At 49.0% G+C, this 18,791-nt stretch overlaps 1 protein-coding gene across 25 annotated transcripts in view; it reads left to right on the forward strand.

The window, feature by feature from the left end:
• RBFOX2 (RNA binding fox-1 homolog 2) overlaps positions 1-13,964 on the forward strand; it is a 160,079-nt gene extending 146,115 nt beyond the window's left edge. For 5 of the 25 annotated variants that reach the window (XM_035340171.1, XM_035340167.1, XM_035340177.1 and 2 more), the window contains 2 exons: positions 3,663-3,702; positions 8,708-11,257. In XM_035340171.1, the coding sequence (XP_035196062.1) occupies positions 3,663-3,702; positions 8,708-9,112 (445 nt within the window). In that variant the 3' untranslated portion in view covers positions 9,113-11,257. The other 20 variants (XM_035340222.1, XM_035340252.1, XM_035340318.1 and 17 more) reach the window with 16 other exon arrangements.
• Positions 13,965-18,791: the final 4,827 nt, after the last annotated feature.

The raw sequence follows: 18,791 nt of genomic DNA on the forward strand, positions 1-18,791 counted from the left end.
GTAAATATGTGTGGGACAGCAGTAAACAAATTGTCTTCAGAAATGGCCCAGAACTGCCCCTCATCCCAACCACTGGGATGCAATTAACCAATTCTGGTGTTTATTGTCATCATAGTTGGAGTCTTTACGTGCTATTTTGTAGATGGAATTTGATTCCTTATGGAATAAGTTGTGCTATTCAGTTCTGTGTTGCAGTAACCTGTAGGACAGCCACAGCTCTGTGTGGGCACTGCTGACCTCCACCGAGTCAGGGCAGTCACATGTTCCTGACACCTAATCCTGCATCAGTTGCTTTCTTCCTGGCCAGTGGAAAGCTGACACCATAAGATCAGTCAGCAGCACATGAATGATCGAGGTTTAGAGTCTTGTGGAAGAAGACAGTAATCTGCAGGTTAACTCAGACCTGGTAGAGGGAACTGATTTTCACAAAACTTTAAAAATATGTTTTAATACTTGAATACATTTTAAAAATTAACAGTACCACTGAATGTGTGAGCTTAGCAGAATTCAAAAAATACGGAATGTAGAATAATACAAGCTTGTTGGAATTGCCATGCTGGATCAGACCTGAGGGCTGTTCAGGTTAGCATCATATTTGACAGCATCTGTAGTGCTAGATGCTCCAGAGGAAGGTGCAAGAAATGTTACCATTCTTAATACACACTTTTTTTCAGGATCTAAAGCAAAGATTTACTAAATCATATGTAAAAGGTACGTACAGACATGGATGTTTATCCAGGGAAGGTTATTCATACAGTAGAAAGCAATTGCTCAGACCATTTAGATAGTCACCCAAGCCTGACCTCAGAACACAAAATGCAACCTTCAGCGTGTAACTGAGGCAGCATTCAATACTAGGATGGAGGCTTCATAACCTTTAGTCTATAGCGTGACTAAAGCCAGTGCTGGAATATTGCCCTGATTTGCAGCGGCCTTGCTTTCTAAACGAAAGCTGACAAATTGCACTTCAGACCGAAAGCTGTAAGAACTAAATCAAAGCCTGGAAAAAAAAAAAAAAAGAAACCAAACATGCCTACTGTAAAATTCTTCCAACTAAGTAAGCTCAATCAATTTTATTTCTCAAACTGTAGGTTAGGCATTGGCTTGTTCATGTTCATTAGGTACACATCTATGAAGAGCAGGCTTATTATAGTAAAGTGTAATTTAGTCTAGGAGTGTAAAATGTAGAAGATTTTCTGACTCAAAGAAGTAGATAAAAGTCAGACTAGACATAAGGCAGTAGTGATCTTTGTGTTTTTTGTTGTTGTTGTTTGTTTTGCTTTGGTTGGTTGGTTTTGGTTCCTTTTATAACACAGTCAAATGTTGGTACAGCTCGATTAATGATACGATGGCTGCTTTACAAAATCAGCATATGCCTGGTTCTCATGGATGGCTTAGCTCATCTATTGGGCTTTTCACAGATGCCACTGAGATTTGATGGGGCTGCTTTACGCTTCTGGTCAGTCTATGTAACCAGAATGGTCTCTGTGGTTCTCAAGTGAAGCTTTTGCCAACGTTAAGAATCACAGCTGTGGATGTTTTAGCATGTAAATAAACCTTGCTAAATTTCAGCGCTGGCAGTCGGTATCAGTTAGGTCCTAACTGAAGGAGAGACAGGATGCATGTGTGCTTGGTTGCTTGAACTTAGGAAGTCTTACTCTTACATGCTACTAGTGTTCCTTGCAGTTTTCTCTGGAGAGCTGATGCTAGCATCTCTTGCTGACAGGATTCTAAGTTACACGAACAGTGGCCTGATCCAATGTGGTAATGCTTTTGTTAATCCAACTGGTTGTGTTTGGAATAACTGTTAAAACTGCTAACCTGTTCATAAACCAAGTCACTTCCTCTGTCATGCATTTGCCTTTCCTGCAGGAGCAGGTGGAGTATCACTGCTAAAACACTCCAGATCCTAGATAGAGAACCCAGCAATGTAAGTCACTGCCCCAGGAGCCAAATTCTTTGTTATGTGGTTGTAAAAATTTAGCTTCAAGAAACATGATCTTACGGCCTGCTTCTCCCTGCTGAAGTGGCTCCCCTCTTCCTCTAACAAGGGTCTCTATCTTCATATCTGCTCCCAGCGCTCTTGGAGACAACAGTAACTCTGTCCATTGGGAATGGAGTGTACTTTTCCTGGGGAAGACAGCAAGACTAAATTATTCAAGCAGTAGCTAACTCTGCAACAAATTTCTTTTTTATATTTTTTTTTTTTTAGTAATAGCATGCAGAATTTTGGCAAGATACGCTGGGCTTTTTTTCTGTGTGCGTGCCTTACAGTAGGTGGGTGTCTGAGGGTGGCAGGCTCTTGGCAGCATTTCACATTCCATCTGATGAGGAAAAAAATAATAATTAAAAGAAAAGCTAGCACTCCTCCTTTTTCCTTAATGCTACTGGTAAGCCATGCACATTAGGTCCACGAATATCGCAGATGGTGGGGCTGATGCTTTTTAAAGCCTTGAGTGAGTTTGTGCGGAGCTGTTCAGAGGACAAAGCAAGAGGAAATTCCTCAGTACAAAGGACACGCTTGAACGCACACGGGTGGGGGGCGTACCCTGTCTTCCTTCCTCATCCTTCCCCAACCCCTGTCCCCAAAGCAAGCTGCGTAGTCCTACGCTAGCAAATGCTCTGGTAAGGGTGGCTCTCTGGGAAGCCCAGGCTCTGGTTTATCGATTTTCCTGCTTGAAGTTCTGAGAGAAAGAAAAAACAAATGGCCTAAAACAGAAAAGGCACCATCCCATGGAAACCCTCCCAGTTGCTCCTCTCTGCTCTGGAATATGTCGTTACTACCAGGGACTCCCACCGCACCTTCCAATTCTCGGACCTTGGACCAGTCACCTAACCTTTTTAGCTCATTATCTCTGCTTGTGAAAGCAATGCATTGTGGGTATTTTTGGTTTTTTCTTTTCAATTACATTTCTCTGTGTTTACTTTGATCAGAATTGATTGACTTGTTTTCCTGAGGTGTTGCATCGGTTCTTTAAGATGCTGAATAATAATACTTTGCATGCTTGTGTGATCAGCCAAATCTTATCGCATGTCTAATGTGCAGGGTAAAAGCAGGTGATGTATGGATGTCAGAAACAAAGCCAAGCAGCCCCGCAGAGCTCAAATAAATCATTGCACACAACTCTCTGAAACGTGCTTCTGGCATAGGTGATTCCGGCCCCTGTGGGATGCCTTCTGAGGGGCTTCTCGATTTCCAAGCCCACTTCATGAAGCCAATGTCTCCATGTGTGTAGGGGGTAACTTAAACAATTCCAGGAGAAAAAAAACAACAACAAAAAAACACACAAAAACCAAAACCAAAACAGAGTGGAGGTTTCTAAACCCTTGTTTCTCTTCTTCAGGACATCAGATCTTTTTGAGTCTATTCTTATCGTACAACATGGTTGTTCCCCTCCCTCTCTCCTTCGCATACTGTCTCCCCCTCTGCCCGCCCCTTCCCCTTTGCATGCCATGGAAGATGACTTGGAGCCGTCTAGCGTGCGTGCGCACACACATTCTCTTGCTGATTTGCTCCTGCCAAAAGCCCAGGTTGTGGATTCATACATCACCTGCCTGTGTAAAACGCATGTGCATGCTGCCGTCCTCAATAACCGGAATGTGTTTTCTGTTCTTTTGTTTTTTGTTTTTTGTTTTTTTGTTTTTGTGTGGATTTTCTGCAGTGTGGTTTACCAGGACGGATTTTACGGTGCTGACCTCTATGTAAGTACACACACCGGAGCCTTCTCATCCCCAACCCCTGACAAGCCAGCCTTTTTTTTTTTTTTGGTTTGTTTGTTTGGTTTGGTTTGGTTTGGTTTGGTTTTTGTTTTTTTTTAAAATATCATTTACTTTAATTTTCTTCTTCCTTGTGGATATATATATTTATATATTTAGGAATGCAAGCATGCTTCTCTGTCACTGCGCTTGCCCCTGGGTGCAAGACCTAAGCCTTTGGGTTTCCTGATCATTGCCAGGGTCAGTTTACTGGGTGTCCTCTCCCCCACATGCACACTGCTACTAATCAACCTGAGAGATGATTAGCGAATTAAAATTTCTCTCAACACTTCTCTCGTTTACATAATTCGGATATAAAAATAACAGGACTGGTTTAGCCTCAGACCTTCCCTTTCCTTCTCCCCCTCCACCCTCCCCTTTCTCTCCCCTCTTGGGGCCCTTTCAGGTTTGATTTGTGCAGCCCACACTAAACAGTGCAAGCTCTATGTATAAAAATGTTCATGTGCCACTGGGACGTGGAGATTATCCCTTTGGGGAAGACACTGGGACTGATTAAAAATGGAGACCGAGATGCTAGAGTGAGAACTGACATCTCATTTTGCTAGTCAAAATGGTACCTAAATAGGCTAGATTCTCTTTACCTCTTCAGGGAATTGTAAAGTACAAATACATGGAGATGTTCGGTTAGAGAAGTCAGCAGCCTCCTCCTGCTTGGGAATTAGCTCTGATACCCCAGGAGACGTTGTCTGTCATTGCCTTTGTCCTACCCAGCCAGTCGATATTGCAGATCTCCAGCATCTGTATACGCAGCTGGGTTGTGGCCGTCGTGGATCGAGGGACTCTGGCCAGTAAGAAAAGCAGTTTCATCTCCGATGGAGAGCTGTTGCAGAGCAGCTGTGATAGGAGCGTGCCCTTCAAAGCCAAAATATTCAGGTCCACTGCTGCCATCACAGCCTGTGGCCTTGTCTGGCTCTGACAAAGCTCCCAGAGTTACAGGTAATAGCTCTCTGGAGCTGGGGACACTTTGTATTGGTAGCGGCATGGTTGTCAGCATGGATTTCACGTCCCTGCTCCTTTGAAGTTGCTACTCCTGACGGTGATGAACAGGACCCTGAGGGGTTAGACTGAAGATAATGGATGGAATTAGCTTTTGGATTTCCTTGGCTTATATGGAGGGTCAGGTCTTACAAAGGCACTTTGCCCAACAAAGTTTACAGCAGTCAGAAGATGTACTCTCTAAGCATAGACATTTTGGGTGCATTTCTTCATCCTTATGTATGCTAGCGTGTGCACATCACTCAAAAAGTTGATCTGCATAATCAAGTGTTCCTTTATGAAATGGTGTCAAGGACTACACAAGAGTTCTGGGTTCTCCCATCTCACTCCTAGAACACTAGCTCGACAGACCACTGAATTTTCTACAGCAGGCAAGCAGATGAGCAATACCTTCTCCTTAGTGCCTCTTCCCTCGGAGTATGGCATATGAGAGGCTGAAATGGAAAACTGGCTGGGGTTACTCCCTGTTCCTTTTCAGAAAGCTCCTTCAGAGCTTCCATTGCTGATGGGGACGAGATGCTTATCTAGCGTGTTTTAAGGACAGAGACTTCAGCAATGAAGGAGCCCCATAATCCACCATAAAACTTGGTGCTGCTGTGTGGTAGCATCACGTAACGCAGAACTGAGCCTCCAAGGCAGCTTAGGACCGCTGGGTGAACTTCTGGCGACTTTGCTTTCAGTGGCTTTAGGTCTCACTGTGGGAAAGCAGGACGGCGGAACAGGGTGCTCATCCAGGGAGATGGTGCTGTGTTTTCCTGTGTTTCTGCTGCTCTCCTAGTGAACTCAGAAAAAAAACAAAACTCGTAATCCTGATGTGAAGTTACCCTTCCAAGCAATTGGCTATTTGGCACACATGGAATGAGTGCAGCATCCCCATGCCCCGCTGATGTGCAGTGCTGATCCCCGGAGGGCTTACGTCCATCTGGTGGGACGTGTGGAAGGGAAGGCAGAGGGGTCTCCTGTTAGGTTTAGTCCTTCCTGGCTGGATTAGGGGGAAAGTTAAACTGAGGTTCCCTTAGGGCTTCAGGGTGGAAAGGACCCTGAGCTAGGAAGGAGTAGTTAGCAGTAGGTAAGACGGAGGGGAAATGTCCCGAGTTTGGGCTGCTGTTTCTGCATAATTACTACACCCGATTTCTCGTCTTCCTCCTCCTCCTCTTCCTCACTCCTTTTTTCTTTTCCTGGGGCAACCATCCTGCTAGCCAGGCCTTCACTGAAGAAGGCATTCCACCTCTTGTTGGATGCATCCCACTCTGGCAGGACACCTGAATCCATAAAACAACCAGCCCCAGGCCGCAGAGGGTTTCATTTCGGATCCTAAGAAAGGTTATCATTCCTTTACAACGGGGTCAATCTGGGGCTGGGGGGGGGGGGGGAGAAAAAAACAACCAAAAAAACAAAACAAACGCAAACCACCCCACCTGTGTGAAGACCACTCCTGCCTGTGAAAAGCGTGCTTGCATCCACCGGAAAGAAAAGGCTGGTGAGCCCCGCCGCGGGCTGTTTGTATGATTGTTTCTTTCCACAGCTGTGTTTTTTTGAACTGCTCTTCCTGTGTTCTGTTATAGAATAGTCTTACAGGAACCAATCATTAGCGCTAAAATACCTCAGGTAGGAGTGCCAGTGTGACCTGCCAACCAATCAGATTGTGGATTGCAGTGGAAAAAACTGAATTATACTAACCATTCCAGCACCACATTAGAGATGGGAACAGAGGCTTTTTTAGGGCAGCGCAGACTCCCGTGTGATCCAAGCCCCCGCCGTAGCAGGGCGGCGTGTGTCCAGATTTCACACCGAGTGGCATTTCATTCGAAATCTCTATATGTGTAAATTCAACGGAAGGGTTAACGAGGTCATGCTTGTCCCATTACCATGTAGAAGCACCTGCTGCAATGGACACTGTTGTCCTGTCACCTCTTTTAATTCATCCATGCTCATTCCTGGTGCACGTATGCCACCCTTCTAATACAAAAATACTGGAAACGGTTCTGGCCCTCTCTGCTTCTTAACTTCTGCTCTAGGGCACTTTGGGGGTGGAGAAGACACACTCAAGTTACGACATTAAAGATCCCCAAACTGGGCTCTCTGTCTAAACTGGCAGGTGATCAAATGTGTCCAACTGGTACCATGAGTTGCACATTTCTCCGAGGGCATGGAAATGCTCGTGGCACCGAGTAAAGAGTGCCAGCAACACGCTTTGTGCACCTGCCTAAGGCAGCAAGGAAAGAAGAAAAGGGAGGCTTATCACCATAGGATACGCTGACACAGTAAGCTGTAGGTTTGGGTTTCCGCATGTTCCCATCGCGTTGTCAGCTAACATGGACCCAAAGAGTGGGAGAGAAGATGGGACTTATTTTGTGCTGAACTGTACAGCCTTTACATGCTCATTTATTTACATTAACATGCTCAGTGATTGGAATGCTGCTCTAAATTGGGATTGCAGCTTCCTGTCTACCTTGTTTTCCCAGGTTTGTTTCATACGCCCTGGAATAACACAATATGGAGAATGCTATCGTCTAGTGTTAAAGAAGGGATTAAAAAAATGTTTTCTTGCTTCACTGATGAGCCAAGGATGATAATATCACAGAAGAGTCATTTGAAATTTGGGCTCTTGTGAACACCTGAGCGAATCTGGTTGTTTGCCAATTGAGATCTGTCAGCTCGGGCTCTCTACACATTCTCAGGGGAAAAGGGGTTCAGCACAGCCCCAGCAACACTGGCAGGATAACAAGAGAAGGAGAACTTGAATTAGGATAAGCAGCATTTAGAATTGTGTTCACCTCTTTCACATGCTCCCCACACAATCCAAAAGACTGTACCAGAAGGAGCCAGTCTTGATCTAGACTTTTGGTTGTTGACTGGCCCAGTAAAAATGCATACGCCTGTGTCCATAATCAAGGCTGTTTTTAAACTGTCCCACTGACAGAAATGTCCCTGAGCTAACGTCTTCACAAGAAGCTCAGACACATCCATCTACTTTGAGACAAGGCTAAAGATTTTAGTCTGAGCCGAGCTGGGTAACCCTGTCCCTGTGGGATGGCTTCACCTCAGTAGATGGAGTGGGGAGGTTGTGTAGCTGTCCTGGGTTTCACGCACAGTGCCACTCGATGGGGTCTTCTGTTGCAGTCTGGAGGAGTGTGGTGCAGCTAGCAAGGGCATTTTAAAAATATTTTCTCCTTTTATTGGGAAACACGATTGCTCATGTTTGATGAAGATGCTCTACTCTGATAGAGTTTATACTTAGGAGAGAACCTGAAGTGAGTGGCATCAGAAATCACTAGGGACGGTAGGACCTTGTAGCTGAGGTTACGGACGAGCTCTGCATACCAGTTAGAGCTTTGTGTGAGCAGGAAGGGCAGGAGAAAACACCTGGTGCATTGGACAAGCTGAGTAGGGCTTTAGGTGCATTGAGGGAAGTCCACGTGGGTCCTGGGTTAAGGAGAACAGGAGCGTCAGCTGGGTGAGGTGACCTGCACAGCGTCTCCTTCGTTCTGTACCGCTCCCAGAGCCTGGCGAAAGCCTTTGTGAAATCAGAAGGAGTACTAGCTGCAACTTTCCTCCTCTTGCCTTCACCCTGTTTCGGTGGACCTGCTGGTCACGCTAAACACATTCCCGTGTCAGAAATCCCCCAGCTGTCTGCACTCATTGCTCCTATGACAGGAACGTACCATGGCCATTATAATCCCCATTTTTGGTTTTATTTGAAGTACACACGAGTAGGCTTTGCAGACCGCTTCGAGCCGAGCAGTCCTGCCCGGGAGTGTGTACCTGTATCCCGTGACATTTTTTTAAATTAACAGTAGCTTCAGTTTTGCATCAGTGCATGGTTAAAAAGCAATACACATGTCAGCTACTTCTTAACTTCATTTCTCCAATGAATTATTTCTCCTGTTTTTTTTTTGTTTTTTTGTTCTTTTGTTTTTTGTTTGTTGTGCAGTCGACTGAAGAAATGTTAACATCCCGCTCTAAATCTCTCAGTGGAGTCTCTGTTCCCTTCTCTGATATAACAGATGGGTTATTGCTTGTTATAATTATTAACATCGTGGTGTGGGACAGGGCTAGGGTGGGAGCCATTCCGGGGGGCGAGGGCGGGAGGCTGCGGGGAGTCGTCGAGGTTGGAATGTTAACTCCAGTGGTGACTGACTGTTTCCGTAATAGCAGGTTGTTGTGGCTGCACGCTCTAGTACTTGAGGCTGTGTACTTCACTGAGCTTGTGGTAGAGCCTAGGGCGAACTGCTGTCCCAAGAGAATGCTGGGATGGATAGAACTAGCCAATATGAGTCTGAACGTGGTGACTTTGCTGGTTGTTCTAGCTCCAGATGTCAGCATGCTTAGTTTTTAATTTTGATTAATAAATGTTACGCCATCCCTCCCCCCCTTCCCACACCTGATTCCAGCCCTTCTTTTCTTTTTTTCTTTTTTTTTTCATTTGTTTTGGTTTGGTTTCATTTTCTTTTACGAGAGACGTGAGTTAAAAGAGAATTACATGATAACCCTTTTCTGGTTTCAAACTGCATCTCGCTGCCATGCGTAGAGCCTGTGCCAGTCACATTTGAAATGGCTTCGGATGTGAAATGTGGCTGGTAGGTGGGAGGGAGGGTGGGAATCGGGGGGGCTGCCCTGCTGAAGGACAGCGCCAAGTGGAAACGTCTTCCATGTCCTGCCCAAGTGACAGACCACACCAAGAGTCCAGGAAGGTCACAAGCTTAAGGAAAGGCCACAGGATGGTAATTTGGTGAGGTTGGTGAAGGTTTCATTTGGATTGCCCCTTGTTCCCCTTGTGTCTGTCGTGTTTTGGCGGTAGAAGTAGTGGTGGCGCAGCTATAGCATGCCAGAAGGAAGCCAAACCTCCCCAGGCTATCAGTCTGAAGTGCAGGGATTGAAACCACTAGGTAAGAGGGACAAAACCATGACACAACATTCCTTTCAAGCAACGTGGTGATGTTTCACAGGTGATTATTTGCGTTACTCTCTTCTATTAACTAGAAGATTAAAGGGTCTGCAAGTCCCTCTCCTCCAGAGTAAGAAACTATCCCCAGGTATGTTTGGGGTAGCATGCCAGTCGTCGTGGGGGCAGTTCCACAAGGGCAACCAAAATGAAGTTAAAATCATGACTTCTATTTTAAAGGCTGTCTAGACCAAAGCAGCACTGCTGAGCAAAGACAGAGTGCGTCCTGCAGTAGAGCTGATCTTGTTCTCTTAGTTACATACAGCCATAACATTTGTAGGGGAAAAAGCAGTAGAGATATTTTGAGCTGATTCTGGAGGTAAAGAGCATAAGTCTGCCTTCTGATCCTTCCAACGCTGAAATGTCACTTAAAAGGAAGAAAGAAAAAAAAAGAAAAAGCCAGAAGCAATCTGGAGTTTTCTGATGTTATTTATGGCTCATTGTGTTTCTGGCAAATCAAAGCCACGGTTCATTTACCATTGCTCCCCCACAGAGTTTACAGAAACGTGTTCAGAAGCATACAGTCAGGAAAGATCTAACCTGGGCTTCAGAGCTCTTCGGTGACTGCCACACAGCCTTAGCTCCTGGTCTGAGAGGTGGCAGGCATCCATCCCTCGTTACTGTGAGGTGCACGGAGCCGTGGGGCTGAGCCCGGGCTTCCTCTGCCCCGAGAGCTGTTGGTGGGAATTCTGGTAGGACACTTGCAAGTCTTCCTCTGGGCCAGGATTTATGTTTTGCCGGCTCAGCTGTAACTACATAGTTAGGATCTACCTCTTACCAGTGTAAGCATTTTAAAGATCTTTACCACAGTTGTGTAACATAGGTGTAAATGCAGCAGCAGCACAGTCTGTTCAGATGTAATTTCCCCCAGTCTGTTTCTTTCTTACTCTGAGGGAGAGGAGAATGCTCTGGTTGGTATCTGTGTCAATTTGCTTGTTGGCAGCCCGTCAGACCACCAGAGATTGACTTCTGTGACCTTCTTTTACTGATTGCTTTTTGGCTTCTCTAGCTATTGATGCTTTTATGCATCTGAACCAAAAGAAATTCTAGCCTTTGAGGTCTCCCAGGCTTAGAAAAGAGACAAAGGAGAAAAAAAGCAGGAGCTCCTCTGAATGATGCCCTTTCTAAAATACATGCTTCACAGAAAGTGCCCACCTCTGATTTCCCCAGCGTAAGAGGAAGGGGACATAGAAATTACATTGCATGCAGTATTTCAGCTCTCTTCTGATTTTCCGTTCCTCCATGCCAAATTTAGTTTCCTACAGGGATATCACCGTGCTCAGGCTCACTTCAGTTTATTCCTTCTGCTAAACTGGGAAATGGAAGAGTCTCCCTAGTCCTTCTGAGCAAAGGAAGATAGGAGTTAATGGGCGATGCTTGTGCTAGATAAGACATGGGAGCTGATGCAGTTTGAAACACTTCCTCTCCTTGTGATGCGTGTGATTCCTTTTTTTTTCTTTCTTTTTTTCCTTTTTCTTTTTTTTTTTTTTTTGGCTCTGCGTGGGTGGACAGGTATCTGTAAAGTCAGTTCTCTTCTCTCCTGCAGGGTGGATACGCAGCCTACAGATATGCACAGCCTGCTACTGCAACAGCAGCCACGGCCGCTGCAGCCGCTGCAGCAGCTTACAGCGATGGGTATGTAAGGGGGAGGCATCCCCGGGGGCTAGCTTGCTGTGCTTGGAGGTTCGAGGAGCATTGATCCATTACAGTACTTCTACTTGCCCCGTTTCCTTGTCTTACTTGCACTCGCACGTGCACACTTGCATGCACAACCCAACATGAAAGACTCGAGTGCACGACTTGTCTCTCTGCTCCTGGGGCAGTATTGCCCTCCGGTGTGTCTGGGCTGGCACAGATCCTGGCCTCTTCCTTACCTTGGTGGTTCTCTGGGCAAAAGGAGGCAGTGTGCTTACGGCCTCAGGGTTGAGAGACCTGGTTTGCATTGCTGGCTCCTTGCTCTGTGACTCAGAGCAGGTTGTTCCATCGCTGGGTGCATTTCTCTCCCCCTCCATGAAGTAAGAATGGTTCAGCTCGTACCGTACTCTCGGGCGCTTCAACATGTGGTTCTGTGTAAATGCAAAGGGTTATCATCATCAGAGTGCTTGCCTTAAGATTTTTTATCTCCTGTGCAGTAAGGCTGTGTTTTAATCTTAGCGCATGTCAGAGCATTAAAGTTCATACTCCCCCCTCATTCTGGAGAACCCCTTGCTGCTTTCCACTTAGCAGCTGCTACCGTGCCAGTAGCACTGGCACCGGCAGCCACTCTCCTCCCAAACTGCATCACTCGAGGTAAGGGATGCACTAACTGTCTCGTCAAGGCGCTGACCTCTTTCCTACAGGTTGGGCTCATGGCTTCTGCCACGTTTCTCCTCGCAGGCCGGTCCCTCGCCCATCTCATACGGTGCATGGCAGCATGCCCATAGGCTCTCTGAGGAGAGGGGCTGCCTGTGTGCATGTGTGTGCATGTATGCATACATGTGTTTAGAAGGGCATGCCGCTTCTTCCATCGCCTGTGGTCAGAAGGCTGTTTCTCTGCCCCTCCAAAGTGACTTTTTTTTCCATGTTTTCTCCCTCTCTTCAGTTATGGCAGGGTGTACACAGCAGATCCTTACCATGCCCTTGCCCCTGCCGCTAGCTACGGAGTTGGCGCTGTGGTAAGTGAGATTTTCTTCCTTGTGCTGTTTCTCATTCCTAGCACGGGCATCGGCTGCTCACTGTGTGTATCAGGTACTGAAACTTCATCCAGAAATACCTTTCCACTGAGGGAGGAGGTCCTTAGCTGCAGTGCTGGCTCCCCAGGCGTCCTGCATTCCCGTGTCTGTGTGCTGTAGGAAAGGAGCCAGGTTGTAGGAGACCAGATACCACTTAGTCTTGTACAAAAGAGGTGGTTGAGGGATGACCAGAAACATCAGGAGCCAAAATGTCATTGCTCAGTCAGTGTCACCATATCAAGGAGACGGATAGAGCAAGAACCAGCAATGGCTGGAGATGCAGGACATCCTTTCCTGCCTTTCTCATTAACTTAATTAAGAGCCCTTTAGAGCTCTGTTGCACGATGAGAAATCAGCCCTAGGAAAAGTGAGGGAATGAGTTGTTCTTGTGACATCTTGCAGCAAAGCTGCTTCACTTGGTTCCCTCTTCCACCAGCGGAAGGATGCGGCGTCCTGCCTGCCAGCAGTAGTTACACAAGGGCAGGGATGAGGTATGTCGGCATCGGACGGGAGCGGCACAGCTTGCTGAAAACACATGCTTGCCCATCTGCTTCCAGGCAGTGCAGTATTTGTGTCGCTGCAAAGGCTGCAACGCAAATGTGCGCAGAGGAAAAGACACCTAAATATAGATGTCTGCAGCGGAGCACCTCCGTTTGAGCCTCAGCGCATCACGCGGATTCCCTTTAGGGTCAGTGGAGGAAAAGCAGGTATTTCTAGGATACCAGGTCATCGTGTCTATTTTAGATCTCCACCTTAAGGTGAGGTGAAGAGCATCCTGGAAGTATGTATCTGCTGTCCAAAGAGTCAGTCTAGACAACCGGCCCAGAGGTTATGGCTTGTGAGTCCCACCTCTGGTACTGAACTCCCTGTGACTTGGGCTTGCCAAGTCCATCTCCAGCTGTGAGCATGTCCTCCTGAGCTACGTTTTTTGGTTTTCGCAGTCAAGGTTCTCCTCTCGTACTTCTTAGAGGTACTGATGGTCGCGGATCAGTGCCAGGACACAACCATTAATCCTTCTGAGAGCATCTGGGCACTGTCCCGGAAGGTTTCTTCCAGGTTCGCTTCCTAACAACCTCTTCTCTTCTCCTTTAATTTCTACAGGCAAGTTTATACCGAGGTGGCTACAGCCGATTTGCCCCCTACTGAAGTGACGTGAGCCCCCTGCAAGTGGGACAGCCCCCCCAGTTCATGAGGCCTGGCTATTGCAATATTTACTAGTAGAGGAACTCTATAGCAAGATGAGGAGGAAAAACAAAAAAACAAAAGAGAAAATACTTTTTTATACCTCACTATGTTCTTTGAATATGTATTTTTTTTTTCCTTTAAATTTCTGCCTTTAATTCTTTTGTTCCAAAGATTGTGCTTTTTTGGTTGTTTTATTTTTTTTTTCTTTATTTTTTTTTTTTTTTTAACTGTGGTAAAAATGATGCATTTCCGTGTCTGTATGTTGGTGCATAGCTTATCCTACCAATCACGGAAAAGGCGATTAGCGTTAAGGAAAGCCGTTAGAAACCGAATATCATGCAATTAATCAGGAACACACAGACAGAGTTACTTCCCTGGGTCTGGTGCTTGGTGCCTGGGAGACAGGAGGACGTGAGGGAGAAGTCTCCACCTGCTGTGTTTCTGGTCTGCAGAAGGAAGCACTCTCTGGCTGTGGCTGGGACCTAAATGCTGGTGGGAAATAGTCATTTACGTGCGGAAAAGGGGGAAATGCAGAGACTTTCCTCGTTTTTTATCACCACCTGACGCGCACAGGTTTGGGACAGTGTCAGCAGTGTCAGGACTTTAGACTTGGCAAGAGAAGATTTCCTCAACCTGCCCAAAGACTTTGGCTGTTACCCGCTGTGTAGGGGACAAGACTTTGAAAGGAGTTTTTGAGGAGGATGATCTTCCCCCTACACACAACTTACTCTAGCTGATTGTTGTCCATTGCTGGTGGCTGTAAGTACCTTAGTTTCACATCCTCCTTTTCAAGATCTTTCTCCCTTGCTGTCCCTTTCCTCCCTCTCTTCCTGAGGAGTAGCAGATGCAATGCACCATCTCACAGAGCACCTCTGCTGCGGACAGCAAGCGGTTACAATGCGGCAGCGAAGCCTTGATGACGAAGAAAGCTGTGGCTGAAGACTCAAGCATCAGAGCCGTGCTCGGGCGCGCCGAGGTCCAGCCTGCAAGGTCTCTCTCCTCCTGCTCATCCTGAGCTGCTTAGGCACTACTGCAAGTGATCTGTTCCAAATAACGCGAGTGAGAAAAACGAGTCATGTATAAGCTGCTGAGGTGAGGGTCACGCATGTGGGTTTGTGGGGGGGAAGAGCGTTCTTTATATCCAAACGTGATCCTGAAGTAGTTTTGTTTAGGTCAGGAGTTTGAGGGGAGGCAGACGCGGCCTGCACGAGCTCTGAATTCATAGGAACTTCCCACCACGAGCTGTGTCTAAGGCCCTTACAGAGCCACGTTGGAGACCTGGGGCCGTTTTGCCCAGCCTGCCATAGAAAGCTAACGCACCTGGGCTGCTGGCTCCGTATTGACACTACATACGATAAGATTTGGAAGTGGAGAGACCGTTCAGGGGAGGACTCCACGGCTCCCAACACCGTCCCCCTTCCGCTCTCACCAGCAGCGATCTGGCTGGGTTACAGAGCTGGCTTTTTTAGCTGACTGCAGGAGCAGTGCCGCGGCAGGGAGCTGCTGCTCTCCAGCCCTCCCCGCTCAGCCGCTGGCCCCGAGTGCTCCCAGCAACCCCGATGCTCCGAGGCAGGTGCACTTGTGCTATCTCCGACCCCGCGTTAGCCAAAAAAAAAACGCACTTCTCTGCCTCAACTCTCTCGTTTGGTACTGGGGTGAGCTTTTCACCCCCAGAAGGGCTGCTTGGAGGATGGGTTCGTTGGTGGAGCCTCTCCCAGCTCCTGCCGCACACCTTCTTCTCCACCCACAGCTGATACCAGAATAGGAAACCTCCTGCATTGAACACTAAGCGGTGTCAGCAAGCAGAGCTCCCCGAGGAGCTCTCCTGGCCCAGCCATGCACAACCACGCATTTTTTGCTCTTCCCCAGCGAAACACGCAGCCTCTCTGGGCGCAGCAGAGAGGAGGCACCTAAATGAGAAGGACGGGGAAGCCATGAGTTAAGCTAGAGACCCTAAAGCTATTGATTCTCTGAAGGAATAGCTAGAAAAAGGGGACACCAAACTGCCAGCCTGTTGGCCACCTTTTGTTGTTGTTGTTTTTTTTTTCTGGTTTTGTTGTTGGTTTTTATTTTTTTTTTCCAAGCCAAAGTTTGGTTTGTTGCTGTTATGACAATTTTTTTGTTGTTTGTATATAAATATTTTAGTTAGATGGAAAACGGGGAGGGGGGAACAGGGTGTTGGGGCTTTCACAAAATCTAGGAAATGAGGGGAAATCGGGGCACGCGGGGGCTTTTGCTGAGCTGAGGGAGGGGAGGGAGGATCTGTGGTAGAAACAGTCACGCTCGCCCTCTCTGCCCCCGTCCTGCGGTTCAGTTCAGCTGGTTCTGACTGCGGCTCCCCAAAAAGCCGGGCTCGCCCTCCCCGCGTGCCCTCCCTTGCCCTGGCGGTGCAATCGTCCCCCTCCCCAGCTCTGCCTCTCTCTCGGGCGCAGGGCGGCCGGCCCCCTCCCTGCCTCCCAGCGGAGTCTATGCACGGCAGCTTCGGCCCACCCGCGGCTACCGAGAGTCGGAGGGCTTGCGTGCGGAAGCGCCCACCCTTTGCGGGGCCGCAGTCAGTCCTCTGCTGTAGGATCTCCGAGTGGTACCTGCTCCACGCCAGCCAGCCTGGGGCCTCCCAGAGCCCGGCCAGCTCCCGTCGTGCCCCGCAGTCCATGCCACCACGTCCCCGGCCACCCGCTCGCGGCGGCGAAGCCGGGCTGCTCGCACGGCCGCGCGCTGGAGGCGGCTGTGCAGAGCACGGTGCCTCCCCAAAGCTTGCCCGCCAGCTGAGGCTTTGCAGCGAGGTTTGTGGAGGAGATGCTGTGCCACGGCGGCAGCGCCGCGCTTTCTTCTTGGCAAACAGCAGCTCTGGGTTCACTCAGAGGCGTAGCGAACTGGCTTGAGATGGGTTCAGAGCAGCCAAGCCTTGGTTATATACCTGTCTTCTGGAGAAGCGAGGACAAAGCCTATATCTCCCTATGCAAAATGATTGACTCTTCATGAGTTAACCTGGGCCCAGACAGCAGCTAGTGCTTGTCCCGGAGATGGATCTGCAGGCGCGAGTCCCCAGGGCTTGGCTTTCAAAGGGAAGAACTGCCCAGGCGGGCTGGCAGATAGCTTGCTGCTTGTGACCTTGTCTGGTGGCACCGGGATTCCTCTCGATGTGGAGGAAAAGATGTTCCTCTAAGTGTTGCTGTCTGTACTGTCCTGCAGTAGGTCTGGCCAGCACACCGTATTATACCGGTATCATTTTGGATTGAAGTGCTAATTTTTTTATTTTTCTTTTTAATATGCTGGTCCGTCTTTCCTTGTGGATATAGTTGTGCTGGTACAAAGGTGAACTCTACCGGCGTAGCGCGTTCTCCGCTAGGAACGCGTTACGGCGGCGCCCAGCGCTCCTGCACCCCGTTGGGACCGTCCCCGCGCTGGGCAGGCTGCCCTGCGGGGGCCGGGACCTGGAGACACCAGGGAGCCCAGGCCGAGCCTCCTGCAGCCCTCCGCTCCTGGGCGAAGCAGTTGTGCACATCCCGTGAGGTGAGCTCGGGTAGACAAAGCCATGTTTTCAAGCAGCCGCCGCTCGGCTGCTGAAACGCCCGAGAGCTGCGGGCTTTGCCCGGCGAGGGCTTGCTCAGGAGCTGGAGAGCTGTGGGTTGCTCAGGGCTCGGTCGGTGATCCTCAGGGACGATGCTGGAGCAGTGTGGTCGCTCCCCCAGGCTTGTTTCCCCGTCCCTAAAGCGAGAGGCAGTCGTTCGTCTCCTGCCCTTGCCCGTTCTGAGATCTGTGGGTGTGGAGCGCGCGGCGAGAGCTGAGGAGGGTTGTCTGAACAGCGGGCTCGAGTGCCAGCTGTGAGGCAGCTGGGACACCGCGTCGTCACCCACCCTTTTCCTTCTGGAAGGAGACTCGGGCTGCCACGCGTTGCTTGCTGGCGTAGGGAGAGCTCCCGAGGCGGGGAGCGCAAAGCAGAGCCTCCCGGCCCGGCCCCGTTCACATCGTCCCGTCCCAGCCCTGAGGGAGAGCAGAGGAGATCACGTCGGGGGGAGCACTTACAAACTGGGCAAAGGGAAAACCAGGGGCGAGCTGGGCGAGCTCGGGGTCTGGCTCCAAAGCAGAAGGAAGCCCGCAGGCAGCTGCCGGCCTGGCAGGGTCGGGGGACGCTGTCCTCGGTGCAGAGGGGTGATGTGTGAAGTGTGTTACCTGTTTGCACTGTTTTAATATAGGAGGGGGGGGGAAACAAACAGCAACCCAACCTAGTGAACGCGATGAACATCCGATGTAGACTTCTTTGTGTTTTTATTTTGTCATGCTCTTGGGAAATGTCAAACATTTTGTAGTATACACCAGTGAGACTTGATTCTTTGTTGCATAAAACACTATTTTTGGTGATGTTAATGTCTGAAAAGCCTCTTCCCTCCACCCCCACCTTACTGGTTGCCCTCTCCACCCTCCGACCCCAGTAAAACTTCTCTTCTGCAAGGAAAACTCCACTCACCGAGGCAAGCAGGAGTCCGATGGCCGGAGAGCGAAATGGGGCCCTTTCCAAGCAGGCTCTGGGGTTTCTCCCTGGTACGCGTTCCCCTAGCCAGGAGTTTGCAGGACAGCCCCCGTCCCTCTGCAGCGCACGCAGCGGCGGCAGACCCAACGGGCCCGGGGACACCCAACTCCCGTCTCCGTTGCTGACCCTGGAAGGCAATTTTTTGTGGTGTCAGAAAGCTCTGGCAGCAGGCGTCCTCCGGGCGCTGGGCTGAGCGCCTGCAGGGACCGGCAGCGCAGACCCGCGTCCCCCGCCGCCTCCTGGCACGTGGTGGAACAAGGGCACGCCGGCCAAAAGCCTCGCCTGATTTCACCAGGAGACTGCTGGTGTCTGAAGCCGTCCACCCCAACATCGGGCTGGCAGTCAGCAAAATGCCAGCTCATCCTGATTTATATTTTTTATTTTATTTTTTAATTTTTTTTCCTTCCCTGAAGTGGGTCAATAGTAAGTCTCTTGCCAGATTGCCAGCTCTCCGCTGGTGGAGGGGCTCGTTGTTTCCCCGAGGAGCGAATTCCTTACAGAAACCAGAAGTCAGGCCTCCCACAGGAGCAGCCTCGCTTTGGCCACGTTTCTCTATTTTTCTGTTCACAGTTATTTTGTGTGCGCGCATGTCGTAGTTTTGGCAGCTTGGTTCGGCTGCGTTTTCAAGTGACGAAATAATCCTCTC

The sequence above is a fragment of the Oxyura jamaicensis genome, chromosome 1, assembly GCF_011077185.1.
Source record: "Oxyura jamaicensis isolate SHBP4307 breed ruddy duck chromosome 1, BPBGC_Ojam_1.0, whole genome shotgun sequence".
Taxonomy (NCBI): Eukaryota; Metazoa; Chordata; class Aves; order Anseriformes; family Anatidae; genus Oxyura; species Oxyura jamaicensis.